Source organism: Lissotriton helveticus, chromosome 1_1 (assembly GCF_964261635.1).
Source record: "Lissotriton helveticus chromosome 1_1, aLisHel1.1, whole genome shotgun sequence".
NCBI classification, from domain to species: domain Eukaryota; kingdom Metazoa; phylum Chordata; class Amphibia; order Caudata; family Salamandridae; genus Lissotriton; species Lissotriton helveticus.
This window is the reverse complement of record NC_136057.1, coordinates 1,951,204,656-1,951,220,139: the sequence shown is the minus strand read 5'-3', so window position 1 is coordinate 1,951,220,139 and position 15,484 is coordinate 1,951,204,656. Positions and strand designations below refer to the sequence as shown.

Genomic DNA, 15,484 nt, shown 5'->3' with positions numbered 1-15,484 from the left:
TGCCACACACATCAGGGCATGTTCTACCTTACACTTACAATGCACCCTGCCCTCAGGCCTACCATAGGGGTGACTAATATGAAGTTAAGGGAAGGTTTAGGGGCTGGCAAGTGTGTGCACTTGCCCAGCCAGGGTGACAGTACCAGACTGCACGCAGGTTCTGCAATGGCAGACCCTAGACACATTTTAAGGCTGCTTCTGTGGGTGGCGCAACCAGCGCTGCAGGCCCACTAGCAGTATTGGCATTCACAAGCCCTGGCACTCCTGGTGCACTTTACTGGGGACTGACAGTAAATCCAATGAACCAATCAGGTATATCAATCACATGTACACTTTATAGTAGGGAGCACTTGCACTGCGGCACGGGTTGGCCGTGGCGCAGTGCCCTGAGTCGCGGACACCAGCAAAAACATCTGAGGCACAACAGCAAAAAGTGGAAGGGAAACTCACGCCAAGGTGCCAGGTCTAACAAATTTATATTAGGGTGCAATGCTCTGACTCACAGACAATAGCTTCAACTGTGTCTTCGTTTGCTAATCTCTTCTTCTTGCCCAGGGGAAGAGTGGAATCCAGGTTTACTTGGATAACTCCAAGGCAGAGAGAGCGGAGGTAGATTAGCGGCTGATCTAGAGATTGGTGCAGGAAATACTGTTGCAAATACAGGATACGCTGACATGGGGTGAGGATTCATCCATACCTGAGTGATTAGTCAGTGCAGATACCTACACATATGCTGGAACAACCTGATATAGAAGTACATGGGTATCTTGCAAGGAAAAAGGGAAGGAGGTGAAATATCTACCTCTTACCTTGAGGCTCTAGGCCTCCTTTAGGGGCTAAGGCATTCAAGAAGTGAATGGACACCAGGAGGGATACCAACAAGTTGGCCAAGTTGACTTCTTTGCAGCCTTTTAGGCAATGGTGTCACCATCTGTGTGCTTGAGATAATTTTAAAATGCCTCCATGGACCAATATATTCCTGAAAAGGATATTGACAAAGGATATCCTTTGATAAAATGGTAGAGTTAAATTTGACTGCAGACACTGATTGAGTGCTGGAGAGCTCCTGTTCCCGAAGGATGGGGGCCACTGCTACTCCTGACCAGCCATCACTTCTGATGATGTGTGGCGCTTCTGACACTATCAAAGTATTGATCTTTGATGACTTTTAAGAAGCAACTCTCCTTTATGTCTGTGATATGAGACCTTGCTCGCTGAAGCCCTGCTGATGCGGACACCAAACCAAAAGGCATACGCTTAAATGCTCCTTTTGGTGTAACAAATGACGTTAAAGTGTTAGGGATTTTCATGAAGAGTTATCTGGTTGTACATTGCTGACAGATGCTGTAGATTGCAGCACCCTTCAGATTTTGCCAATATATATTTGGTAATGGTGACTATCCACCCACCCACACACAGCTAATTAGATCCCTTAAATCAGCACTTTGGCCTGATTAACAAACTGCACTTTTGAATTCATTTACACTTTTGAGTAAGTTTACCACTTTTAGGTATTCACAAACTGCACTTTTGTTGTAAGTCCAGCATGACACATAGCCAACCAGTGCATCTGCAACACCCATCCTTAAAAATAATAGATGTAAGGACTTAAAATAAAATCTGACCAATGTTGTATTAAACAAATGTAACAATACATTTTACAGTTTCTTCATTCTCAGGTTGCATGCTATCTCAAAAAGCCTCTGCCCACCATGTTCCCAAAAACCTATTCGCATTGAATTAAATATATTGATTTTTCTCTCTCCTTCCTTTTCATCAAATGACCCTACCCTTACTATTCATCCTTTGTCTGCCTTATTGTCCTTGGGTGCAGTTCATTATATTACATGTCTGTCTGGCTTTACACTCCACTATATTCCTTACAACTGGCCATACATTTCCTTATCATAAACTCTCCGTCTGTGTACCCATTCCGTGCAGTCTAACCTTATCTATCCCCCTTAGCCTACCTACTCATTATCTTCATTTTTAATGACCTCACACTAATGATCACACCTAACTTCTGTTTTCTATTAACTTAATATATCACATGAAAATGGAGGCAACGACAGAGACAATGTTATGAGAGCGTAAGGCTTATCCCCATAACTAATAATATCTAATGACCACTGGCTTAACCATTAATTATGTGGTCTAGAGTAGTGTACTACTCGCGATAAAGTGTTCCAACACCTTGTCAGATGTAGTAAGGCCCACATACATGCAATTACATTACAAGACAATTACAATTTTGGAGTTCAAGTTATGACGGCTCTTTGTTACTTACACCATACTTCGCCTGCCATCTTAAATCTACATGATATTATCTCATTACAGTAAGCTGCACGGGCTTTAACTACTGTTAAATGCCTCTACAACTCTAAATATCCTGCAAATAGAGGTAGGAGAGGTAGTGTTAGTTCTGGGGGTCTCTAGTTGGCAGGGGCCGGCACCACTGTCCAAATATGGACCCTTGCTTCTAGTCTGGGTAAGGGGGATACACTCTTTAGATAACCCCTGCTCACCCCCTTTGTAGCTTGGCACGAGCAGACAGGCTTATCCAAGGCAATGTGTAAAGTATTTGTACCAACATTCAGAGTAACACAGTGAAAACACCACAAATATACTCCACACCAGTTTAGAAAAATAAAGTATCTTTATCTATACTACACAAGACCAAAACTACAAAAATCCAACATACACAGTTCAAGAATATGATTTTCAAAGAGTTCCAGGGTTTGCGTCAAAATAATCCACAATTGCATCACGTTTAGCCCAAAGTACCTGTAGATGCGACAAAAGTTCCAAATGGAAGCTGCAGCATTGAAAAACAAGCGATGCGTCACTCCTGAGACCCTGGGAAGGCGATGCGACAGCCCCGCTGGATGCATCGGGCGTGTTTTGATGAATCCAGTCTGTATGGGGAGGGATGCGATACATTGTATAGATTCTGGAGCGCAGGTTCAGTAAGAAGCGTCTCGCACAGGCACGATGCGACGATCTTTGGGACGACAACGATCTCAAGGTGCGGCGGCGATGCGGGGCGCAGCGACGATCTTCTCCTCTCGCGGCCCCTCGATGCGATGCCTCTGCTACGATGTTCACAGCGACGTGATGCGGTCCGCAAGCAAGCGGTGCCGCGATCTCACCCAGCGATGACAGGCGCTGCGACGATCTCGACCATCGCAGCGACTTGAATTTCCTCGCACTGTCGAGGATGTGCTCCTCAAGCGAGCTATGCGTGAAAATTGCAGATTGTCTTCTTTTCTCCTTGTCCAGCTTCCCAAACAGTAGGCACACCTTCCAGGGGCCCCACAATTATATCAAGCACTCTAGGAAGGGCAGAACTCTTACAGCAGACTTCGGTGGAAGCTGGGGGTGAAATCCTTTTTTTCCTGGGACTTCTTAACAGGAGGCCTTCCCCTCTCCTTGGCAGTAAAGCAACTGCAGGTCAGTCCACAATCACACAGCAGGACAGTCCTTCCTCTTCAGTCTTATATCAGTCTTTCCTTTGTTCTCTGGTGGCAGAGAGGCCTTGGCTTAGTCAGAACCCGTTCTGGTCAGTCCTGGAGCACTTTGTTTTCCTGACTTCTTTTTTCCTTTCAGAGAGAGGGGCAGGGTCGTCAGCCACCCAGCAGGAGGTGGAGCCAGCATTGTGGAAGGAAGGCACAGCCCTATTGAGGCCCAAGTGCTATCCCCTCCCACCACTCAAGATGCAGATGCAACTATTCAGCCTACGGCTGACTAAGCCAGCCCTCTGGGGGCTCCCCAGCCCCTGTCACTCACAAACCAGACAGTCAATTCACAAACTTTTCTATCTTGCTCCTATGGGAAGATATGCAGGTAAACATTATACACAGCATTTCCCATTATAGCCTATGGGCAAGATAGCCCTCTCAATAGTGAAAAACGAAAATGGCTGTAATTCACTACCAGAGCATGTCACACACACAGTACATGCTCTACCTTTCATATACACTGCACCCTGCCCAGTGGGGTACCTAGGGCCTTCTATAGGGTTGTCCAATGTGTACAGAAAGGGAAGGGTTAGGCCTGGCCAGTGTGGACACTGGCCAGGGCAGCATGGCAGTTAGCAACTGCACCCAGGCAGCGCAGTGGCAGGCCTGAGACACCATTTTAGGGTTGCTTATGTGGGTGGTACAATCAGTGCTGCAGGCCCACTAGTAGCATTTGAATCACCAGCCCTGGCACACTCAGTGCACTTTACTAGGGACTTCTTGGTAATACAAATATGTAAATCATGGATAACCAATCACAATAATAATTTACTCAGGGAGCACTTGCACTTTGACACTGATCAGCAGTGGCAAAGTGCCCAAAGCATCTAAACCAGCAAAGACGAAATCCAGCACAGTGTCAAAAAATACAGCAGGTAGAGGCAAAAAGTCAGGGGAACCACGCCAAAGATGCAAGGTCTAACAGGTAGGAAATAGGGAAACAGAGGCTGTGTATTAGGGCAGTGCCAAGTTGATGGCAAGAAGCACATAGAAGATTGTATCACCATTCATGACTCAACATTTCAATGTACTAATTTAAAGTGTGGCACTTGATGGTAAAATGTTTAGGAAATACAAATATTACTATCACTCACTACCAATATCTCAGAAGAAGAGTCATACATATTAAATGTGTCTGTCAATGTCTATTTCAGGCTAAGCAAGTGTTTCCAAATGTAAATCATTGGTGAGGAGCCTGATGGCCGCACAGGTTAATACACTGCTCGGAGGTTGATATGGCTTTTCACCTCCAGCATGAACTGTTATAAGAATGTGTGTCATTCCTGATTGCAGACTGACCATCTGACATCAGTACAATGAAGGGTATAAAACAAGCAATCAGAAGTTCAGTGACCGGGATATTTGGGCTATGAACCAAATGTGAAGAGTGGTAATGTCGTTTCACCTGAGGAAATTGCCCAGTTTCTGCCAAATTAGGAACAGAAAACCGAGGTTTTGCATGTCCACTCACTCCGACAGGAAAAATGACTCTTGGAAACATGAGATATTCACAGAAGAGTTCTGTAAACCCGTCATTCACAACTGGCTGTTAATTAGTTTCATGCTCATCAGTGTGAGGCTCACAAAGTGATAAAGATGTTTATAATGTTTACTATGGCTCCCTGTAAAAAAAAATCTAAATGTTCTAGATTTACCTATGCACCCATAATAATGCATAATAATTGTACTCTATTTAATGCGCGTTTGTCTGGAGAATGTAATCACTACCTCTATTAAAGGCATATTATTATAATTTATTTGAGTCTATTGATTTTAATAATGATTAATATGTTCTATATTTACCTGACAGAAAACGTTCTCTCAGTTCTTAAACTTATCAGTATATGTAATGATTATTATTTTATAGAATCAAATTATATTATTACTACTACTAATGCTTGTCTTGTTTTTTTACATTTTTTATTATTTTATTTATTTTAATCCGTAACATGTATCAGTATACCGCGTACATACATTCTTTTGCAAAATAATAACCAACAGTTAATGATGTAATACTACCAAAAAGAACAGAAGGATACTATACAAATTCATTTAGTGTTGCTCATTTATATGCTCATTCATGGGCCCCCATATCTGAACACCACGTTTTGGTCTTTGTGCGTCTTTAGGGAATAGGGGCTATATTCAAGATTGTAATAGCCGAAAATTTAGCTCTCCACATCTCAAAAGTAGGAGCGTTCTTCTGTAACCAGAATGATGCAATACATAACCTTGCTACAGCTGTGGCCATGAAAATTAAATAACAAAACTTATGCACCCACTGCCCCTGCTTGGAAATGTTCCCGACAGCTAGTAACATTACTTATGGTGAGATATAAATGCCTACCCCAGTAATCTCGGTCAAACACCCTTCGATGTGTCTTACCAGTTGCGCTAGATAGGTGCACACATAACAATATGTACACTGTCAGCCTCCTCCTCCCCACAGTAAAAGCATTTCCCATCATTTGTAACCCCCCCATTTTAACATTTTGCCAGGGTATGACTGAATATCGTCTTATAATATTATGCTTTTAGCTTGGCTGATATCAAGATTTATTTACCATATTATTATCATGCTCCATAAATAATAATAATAATAATAATAAAGATATTTATAAAGCGCCTGGTTACGCCATCTCGGCGTGTCCCCGCGCTGTGGAGAAAAAGGACTGTCAGAGAAGAGACACAAACCCTACAACTTTTACCAACAACTAAAGAGTAAACAAGTGAGTTTTAAGAGAGCTCCTAAAGTTAGTTTCCGACCTTTCCAACCTAAGACAGGCCGGAAGTTTGTTCCAATTTTGTGCTACTAGAAAGCGAAATGAGCGAACGCCCATTCTCGCTTTCTTAATCTTAGGGATTGCCAGTAGGCCAGTCCCCCACGATCTCAGGGCCCTAAATGGCACATATCTGGTGACCAAGTCCCCCAGGTATGTCGGAGCCTTGTGCCAGAGGATACGATGACAAATGAGAAGAGATTTAAACAGCACCCTTTTTTTAACAGGTAGCCAGTGCAGAGCCTTAAGGGCTGGCTTAGACGCCGCCCTTCTGGGTAGCCTCAGAATCAACCGGGCTGCCGCGTTTTGAAGGAATTGTAGCCTTCCAAGATTCTTTTCTGACGCTCCTCGATATAATACGTTCCCGTAATCAAGACGGGAGGTAATAAGAGCATGAGTCATCGTCTGTCTGGCTTCCAGCGGGAGCAGATCTAGTGTTTTGTGTAACGTTTTTAAAACACCAAAACATTTCCCCACTAAACGACGGATGTGGCCATCATAGGAGAGGGCGGGATCCACCCACACCCCTAGATTTTTTGCCTCAGTACATGGTATAGGGGTAGAACCCAGACACTGTGGCCACCAATCTGTAGTCCAGCTGGATTTGTCTCCACCAACCACCAGCACCTCGGTCTTGCCTCCATTTAACTTTAAGCAGTTCTCATTCATCCAGGAGGTAAGCTCCTGCATGCATGCCTTAAAGTTGGGTGCCCTGACCGAGGGTGACTGTGATAGGGAGATCAACAACTGGGTATCGTCTGCATAGTAGACTAACTCCACCCCAAACGCCTGTACCACCTCTGCCAGGGAAGACATGTACAAATTAAACAGAGTGGGGCTCAGGGCGGAGCGTGGAATATTCCGCCCGAAACCCTGATTGAGAGGGGTGTAGAAGGTTAGCCACCTCCAGGTGTGCCACCAGTTGAGTATTGACCACTTTCTCTGTTACCTTAGCTATATAAGGCAGCAGTGAGATAGGTCGTACGTTTTCAAGAATATCGTGGCTGATGGTGTTTTTTTCCCTAATGGGCAGGACCACAACTCTTTTCCAGTTCACTGGCAGCGTATGAGATGAAAAGGAGATGTCCAGGACAAGTCTGATGTAAGGCTCAAGGCACTCCAGACTCCCCCCTAGCACCTTAGGAGGAGCCGTGTGCCTAGGAGAACCAGATTTAATACTGAGACATATGCTTCTTAAAGTCTCAGGTGGGGGGACTGAAAAATATTCCGGTGTCACTCCCGTCTTACTGTCTCCTGACAATTCCTCAAAATCCAGTCCACTCATCGGATTGCCAGTGAATGACGAATAGATGTTCCTCACCTTCTGAGAGAAGTATTCTGCCACCCTATTACATTCGTCCACTGAATCATTGCTAGGTGCATTTAAACAGGCCACAGTAGAGATCTCCTTATAAATTCTAAAGAGTTCCTTTGAGGAGTTCTCAGCCTCTCCGATTCTAGTTTTATAATGGGCGGCCTGGGCGCCTCTCAGTAGAACTTGATATTTCCTCTGTCCTTCTCTGTATAGCAACCTCTCCTGTGCTCTAAAACCCCTTCTCCAGCTCCTTTCCAAATGCTTGCATTCTGCCTTGGCCTTCTGCAAAGAGGGGGTAAACCATGGAGCAGACTTTCTTGCTCTAATATCAGATTTATTCAGGAGTAACGGCGCCACTTTATTTAGGGAATTCAGAATGCTCCTGTTCAGATTTTCACTAGCACTTTCACTGTTAGACCATCCAGGGGGGCCCCCTTCCCTCAGCTCTTTGTTAAAGGAATCCTGTGAAAAGTTTTCCCATTTTCTACAAGGATAGCTGTTAGTCACTCCCTTCTGTGTGTCCTCCGCCATTGTGTCTATGCTAAAAGGCACCAAGAAGTGGTCCGACCAGGGAACTCCCAGCTAGCAAATACCGGATCTAGCAAGTGGCCTAGCTGATGAGTGGGGGAGCAGGATTTAAGATCCAGTCGCATATACTGCAAATCCTGACGTAACTCCGCTGCCTCCCTGTGTAAAGGGTCCTCAAAGTGCAAATTCAGATCGCCCAACACAAGAAGTTTGTTCCGCCTGATCCCCAAGTGGGCAATGCCCTCTTGAAGACTTGTTCTAAAATGGCCAAGAGCTCCAGGAGGTCTATAAATAAGGATCCCAGCTATTGACGACTTCAGGCCAAGTTTTAACAAAAAGCAACCGGCCTCGCTACTATTCACCGGTAAGGGGTCTAAGGTGCATTCGTAGGGTGCTTTAGTAATAACTGCAATCCCACCCCCATGCCCATTCCTCTGTCAATTCTGGCTATATTATATCCACGGAGGAGGGCCTCTATTACATCAGGGTCCAAATTTGTCCCCAACCATGTTTCCGTCAGAAACAGCACATCGAGCTTTTCTTTTTTTTATATTTCTTTTTATTATTATAACACAAAAGGAGAAATATACATACCGGGTGTCATTAAACGAAATACAACACAGCTGTGGACGGGCAAATGAAGTGAAGAAGCACTGTACAGTCAGAATCAGCAGAGAAATCAATACCAGTGTATAGCAGAAGCAAAACAATTAGATAGCAATGACCGCAGGCACCCCCCCACAGCACCCGCCCACCAGGAGTACAGGATAGACGAGGCAGACATATGACACCCAGATACGTTTAGGCAGAGATCAGGAAAATACGCCACAGCTCTTGTGAAGAAGGGAAAAGGGAGATAGAATGGTCATAGAAAATAACAAAGGAAAAAAAAAACACAACCCCCCCACCCCACACCCCTGCAGATGGCTACGACCTAACCCCATTAGCAGCGTGCCTGTCGCCCCCTAAACTACGCCCCAAGGAAGGGAAAAAAGTTGGAGGAGGAGAATGTTGCAAAACAATACGAGCTCCCGCACTCCCATCCCCCCGCCAAAAGCAAACATCCCCTACCGTAGTATTAAGCAAGTTTTAGCAAATCAAGAGACAGTCCGTAGGGGAGCCGCAAACAGGAAAAGGACCAACCCGCCCGAACCCCGGCACCAATGAGGCAGTAAATCCCGTCCCGAGTGTGGTAAATAAATAATTAATTACCGGTACTATTTTTGAATACATTGAATAAAACAGATAGCTCAATAAATAAGAGACAGGATTCGAGGTATCTGAGTCTAACAGGCTTTAATCAGGCATAAGGGAAGGGACAGGAACGGGATAGCCTGCACGGAAATAGAATGGATGGCAGCTGCAATGCCTCATCGACAGTGCAGCATATATATAGTATAATACATTACATTACATTGCATACAATAGGCGTAGCAGTAGGCGTAACTCGTAGCAGTCACGAAAGATAAGAACAAAATGGTGTAACAAGAAGGCGTGTACATGGACATGTGATGTAGACGTCACAGAAGTGTCATAAATGGGGCGGAAACATGGAGGGGGCTACCTGAGCAGCTGGGACCTTTAACCTAGTGGTGCGCGCAAACGGGCAATGACGTGTTACCAGGGAGAACTGGGGGCTATGACTAAAGTCTACGGTGTCAGGACGACATGTACCTATGGCATATCTGGTATCTTGTGTTTGGAGTACATGTTGATAGGAACTAAAAGTTATCAGGGCAAAGGCTACTTGACACTAAGACTGGTGCATGCATTATTCTACATGTATTGCGTGTGCTAGGAATATTCTATGAATATTAATACAGTATTTCTCTTACATGGAGACAGAAAGACTAGACCATCGCTGAAACTGTGATGCAGTTCAGTAGCTTAGGAATGCAGAGAAGGAGGGCTGGACTGATAACTAGAAGCATAACATACTCTTGGCAGACAGGCAGGCAGAGCCAGGCCGGGCCGGGCACCGCGCGGCAGGAAGTAAGTGAAGGGTCAGGAATGCAGGTGGGGGCTGCATCGCTCCTCGGAGCGGGTTCAGAAGACTGGAGCTGAATCTGATGTCCGGGCCCTTTTGAGGCCTAGAAACGGGGACAATTCAATGAATTAACGTGTACACTGTAAACGTGGCAACATAGACCTAATACTCGTTGCTTTCACGAGAACTGGAAACTGCCATACTAGAGTTGGACACAACTATAATTGCGTCTTTAATCGATCATAGGGGGATATATGCATATCTAATCATGCACATATAACATAGGATGGGGAACATGTAGGCACATATCGCATGGCAAAATTTACTTTTCCACATTCCCTCCTTGTGCCCTACGTTTCCATCAGGAAACATCAATATTCATGATACCATCTATCTGTTCATATAGCATCATTTGCTCGTCTCGAATTGTCTTGGAACGGGACTTAGGACTAGGAATACAGGATGTAGCACACAAGCCGCAAATCGCAGGGCCACATTGTAAACAGAGGCAGCAACTGAATATGATCATTACTGCTATACCTAGGAATGACAATACTTTCCATCCCCAGGCAGATATGATACTCCAGAGCCAACCGGACCATATCCAGGTGCCTGGATCTTGGTGTAACTGATGGGCAATTTTATGAAGTCTGGTTATAGCTGAATAAACAGACGGCGCGTTATTAGGAATGAAAATGCAGCAACTAGATCCGATGACTCTACAAGCTCCTCCCCTATCGGCCAGTATGACGTCAAGGACGAGACGATTTTGGAGCACGACAAATCTCATAGCAGATTGCTCTTCAGTTAAATTACCTAGAGCGGAAGTAGTCTCATTCACTACTGCTTCAAGGGTTCTGGTTAGCCTACGTATTAACTTACTATTCTGGACAGGGCCTATAAAGAAAAAGAAACCTTTATTGAAGTCTTGATACTGTTCTAGAGCAGTTTCAGTTTGATCGACAATTGGGGACTCAGTCTCCCTTCTATGTCTAACGTGTACTAGATGTGTGTTTCTGTGATAATCGGATGGGGCTAGAAAAACTGGTGGCAGTAGGAAGGCAATGTAACAGGTTCCATCCCAATCGAGGGGCAGACGAACATATGCGGTCTGACCACAAACAAAATAAGAATGACGTGAGGCTTTGAAAATAGATTTCCCACTGTCACTATACTCGACAATAGTAGTACAATCACTATGTCCTACATGTGCGGAACCATTCTTTCTGACACATAATTCGCCTTTAACTGGTAGTACTGAAATAGCAGGTAAATCTGGAGTAGTATCGGACTGAACATTCAGAACCATGAAATTCGAGGAATAATTACCTAAATCATATACTTCATTTTCTAGATCTAATCCTGTTCTATGGGAAAAACCTTGCTTGTCTGGAAAACATGTTCGATTCAAAAGGGACATATCAGTTGAGGATGACGTTAACGTGGACCATGCTCCACACGAACCATTGTGTGAAAACGGATAAGGAAAAAGTGGCAGAACTCCCTTCGGTGTCTGGAAAGGGGGAAGTCGACCACACACCCAACAATTAGTGGCATTGCTGGTCTGGTGTGAATAGTGTAACATTCTGATAAATGTGTTATTACGCATAGCAAGACGATAGGATAACTCGTGAGGAGGCAGGTCACTAAATGTGTGCTCTACTGTAACATTAGGAAACATATGTACATGTGAAATAGGAAAACATAAATGAAAAGCATAACTTATGCAGGTAACCATAAGACTCAGAAACATAAAAAATAACAGAGAAACGATGCATCTACTGCAAATATTCTTTTGATAGCGTATTCTCTTAGAGTTTTGACTAACTCTCTCACTATGTGGGTCTATCTCATACATGTCAGGAACCTGTCTAACCGCTTCACCCGAGAGGGACTTAAACAATTAAACTGTCTGACTTGCTAGACCTCAACTTGGCTTTATACTCCTGCTGCGGAGTTTTCTCTAACAGGGGAAGTTTAGAGTCTGTGTCTGGACAGTCCTTAAGAACGGGGCAGTCTTTGATAAATGTCTTTGGCCGTAATCCATGGAATTTCTTGATGTGGCTGGTATGTACCCAGCCTTTGCGTCCTTCGAGCTTGACTGCGGTCCTTGTTGTTAATAACACCAGCTGGGGCTCCTTCCAACGGGGCTCCAACGGACTTGAACGATCGATGCACATATAACATAGGATGGGGAACATGTAGGCACATATAACATGGCAAAATGATGCAATTGCGCACCAGGATGAATTCTCCCGGAACGACTTCATGCGGTTTCACCTCAGTGTTGTCTGGAAATGCAGCGGCAACCTGTGAACGACAAGAGTGTAGGGCAGACATCAAGGAAGCTAGGTAATCTGTCAGCATATTACTGGAAACGTCTGTAATCTTTCGGGGCATAGGTGTACCCCACATGTTTGGAGGACGGCCGAATACGACCTCGTACGGGGACAGACCTGATCTGGAGTGTGCAACCATTCTCATATAAAAAAGGGCAACTGGCAGTGCTACCAACCAATCTACACCTTTTTCTGTACGTACTTTTGCAATGTGGATTTTCAATGTCTGATTATGTCTCTCAACTAGACCAGCTGCTTCGGGGTGCCGTACACAATGGAACTTCCACTGGTACCCTAACAGAAGGGAAACTTGTTTCATGAGTTCAGATGAGAATGGCTGGCCGTTATCTGAATACACGACCCTTGGCAAACCATAGCGGGGAAAATACTCACGAACCAACTGCCTGGCAGTGGTCGTGGCTGTGTAATCTGGAACTGGATATGCTTCTGTCCATCTGGACAAAGCGCATACGACTACGAGGACATACTTGAAACCTCGACATCGCTCCATCTGAATATAATCCATCTGGAGGACTTCAAAAGGGTGGTCAGGAGGTTGGAATCCACCTTGTTCCACCGGGACACTTTTACCTGGATTGAACTGACAACATATCATGCAGGTACGTACTTTCTGTTTGGCGGCTGCTCGTAAATGCTTGTTGAACCAAATGTTCTGGATACTGTCTAACATAGCTTTTTCTCCTAGGTGTGCTGCACTATGTGCGGTATTAATAATGACTTGAACCATAGAGTCGGGGAGAAACCATGTGGCTTTTCCCTTCGTCAACCATCCCTGATCTGTCTGGACCCCTCCTTGTTCGGACCATTTCTTGATTTCATCGGGAGTAGCATGTGACTGGATATCTATTACATCTTGTGTAGGGTCCTTAACTGTCATACAAGTAGTCTGTTCTGGAAGGTGTGTCTGTGTCTTGTTAACTGGAATGTCTGGAGTCTGAGCTGTAAGCTTGGCTGTACGATCTGCCAGGTCGTTACCCTGGGAAATGATGTCAGTGACTTTCGTATGTGCTTTGCACTTCATGATGGCGATAGCTGTCGGTAAATGTATTGCATCTAACAGAGCTTGAATGAGGAGACCATGTTGAATCTTGGTTCCATGAGAAGTCATGAAACCTCGTTCCTGCCAGAGCACTCCAAAGTCGTGTACGACTCCGAATGCATAACGTGAATCTGTGTATATGTTAACTTTCATGTTCTTGGCACGTATGCAGGCTTGGGTCAGAGCGACTAGCTCTGCTGCTTGAGCAGACAGGGTGTCAATACGATGTGTTTCTATAACTTCAGTGTCAGTAGTCACTGCATACGCGGCTACTAGTTCTCCTGTACTTGTTCTCATACATGAACCATCCACATAAAGTGTCAGGTCGGGATCAGGTAATGCAATATCTGTCAAGTCTTGTCTTGGCTTTGTCATGGTGTTAACAACTTCCACACAGTCATGTGTGGCAGTATTTGAAGTAACTGACGGTAACAGTGTAGCTGGATTTAAAACGTTGCAGCGTCTGATTTCTATGTGTGGCTGAAACAGTGTCAGTTCATAACCTGTTAAACGTGCAATTGTCAAGTGCTGGGTCTGTGTTCGGTTTAAAAGAACTTCCACGGAGTGTGGAACTTGTACTGTCAGGGAATGTCCTAACACTATGGAATCACTCTGTCTGATAGCTAGAGCTGTGGCTGCAACTGACTTGAGGCACGCAGGCAGAGCCTGGGCTACTGGATCTAATGTGCTCGAAAAATAAGCACAGGGCTTGTATTGTCCTGCTTGATCTTGTGTGAGAACAGATAATGCAGTACCATCACGTTCTGTGACAAAAAGTGTAAAAGGCTTACTGTAGTTTGGTGTTGCTAGAACAGGTGCTTTACATAAAGCTTTCTTTAACTCATTAAAAACAAGTGTATGTTCCTGGGTCCAAGGGAGGACAGTCGATACGGCTGCCTCCTGTGTCGTTAACTGTATCAGTGGTTTAGCTAGAAATGCATACTGAGGAATCCATTGTCTACAGTAAGAAGTGAGGCCGATAAAAGCTCGTACCTCCTTCTGAGTCTTGGGCTGTGGAAGATGCGCTATTAACTGGATACGGTCTGGTGTCAACTGCCTACCCCTCTTGGACAGTAAGTGTCCCAAGTATACCACTTGCTGGACACAGAATTGCAATTTGGAAGGGGACACCTTGTGCCCCATCTCGGCCAGAAAATACAGAACTGTAAGTGACGCACACTCGCAGTCACGTTCAGAACGGGCTGTGATTAGCAGGTCATCGACATACTGGAGCAGGGCAGTGTTAGTTGGCATGTGAATATTGTCTAATTGTCTTCTAAGTGCTTGACTGTAAATACTAGGACTTTCTGTGAAACCTTGAGGAGCTCGTGTGCATTTATAGCTTCTACCATTTAAACAGAATCCGAAAAGGTACTGGCTGTCTGGATGAATGGGGACACTAAAGAATGCGTTCTTGAGATCAATTACAGTAAAGAACGTGGCTTCAGAATCAATGGCAGTCAAGAGGGAAGAAATATCTGGGACCACTGGGTACTGTGGTATGATACACTTATTAAGTTCTCGAAGGTCGATCACTAATCGATACACTGGAGGTGCATTTGGATCAGTACGTTTCAGAATCGGAATGATAGGAGAATTACATACATTGGAGTCAGTTTCTACAACCACTCCTTGAACAATAAGCTCGTCAATAATTTTGGATAAGGCTGTTACAGCCTCAGGTGGCAATTTGTACTGTCTGATTCGTGGTAATACAACACCTTGTTTCAGAGTGACACGATAGGGTGTAATGTGCATACAACCTACATCAGTTGGACCTTGCGCCCATAAATGCTGTGGTACATTCAATAATCTTGGATCAAAATCACGTAATACATAATGACCTTTAAAATCTCGCAAGAACAGGCGGACCCCTTCTGGGGAGCAGCAAATGACTGCTCCTAATTCTTTTAATGTCTTAATGCCCAATACATTTTCTGGACATGACTTCGTAAGT

At 44.5% G+C, this 15,484-nt stretch overlaps 1 protein-coding gene across 1 annotated transcript in view; it reads right to left on the bottom strand.

Moving 5' to 3' along the window:
* The window catches only part of KCNT2 (potassium sodium-activated channel subfamily T member 2), a 1,660,679-nt gene extending 1,652,535 nt beyond the window's left edge, over positions 1-8,144 (bottom strand). The window contains exon 1 of the mRNA XM_078650345.1: positions 7,248-8,144. Coding sequence (XP_078506471.1) covers positions 7,248-8,144 — 897 coding nt within the window. The remainder of the gene's footprint in view (positions 1-7,247) is intronic.
* Positions 8,145-15,484: the final 7,340 nt, after the last annotated feature.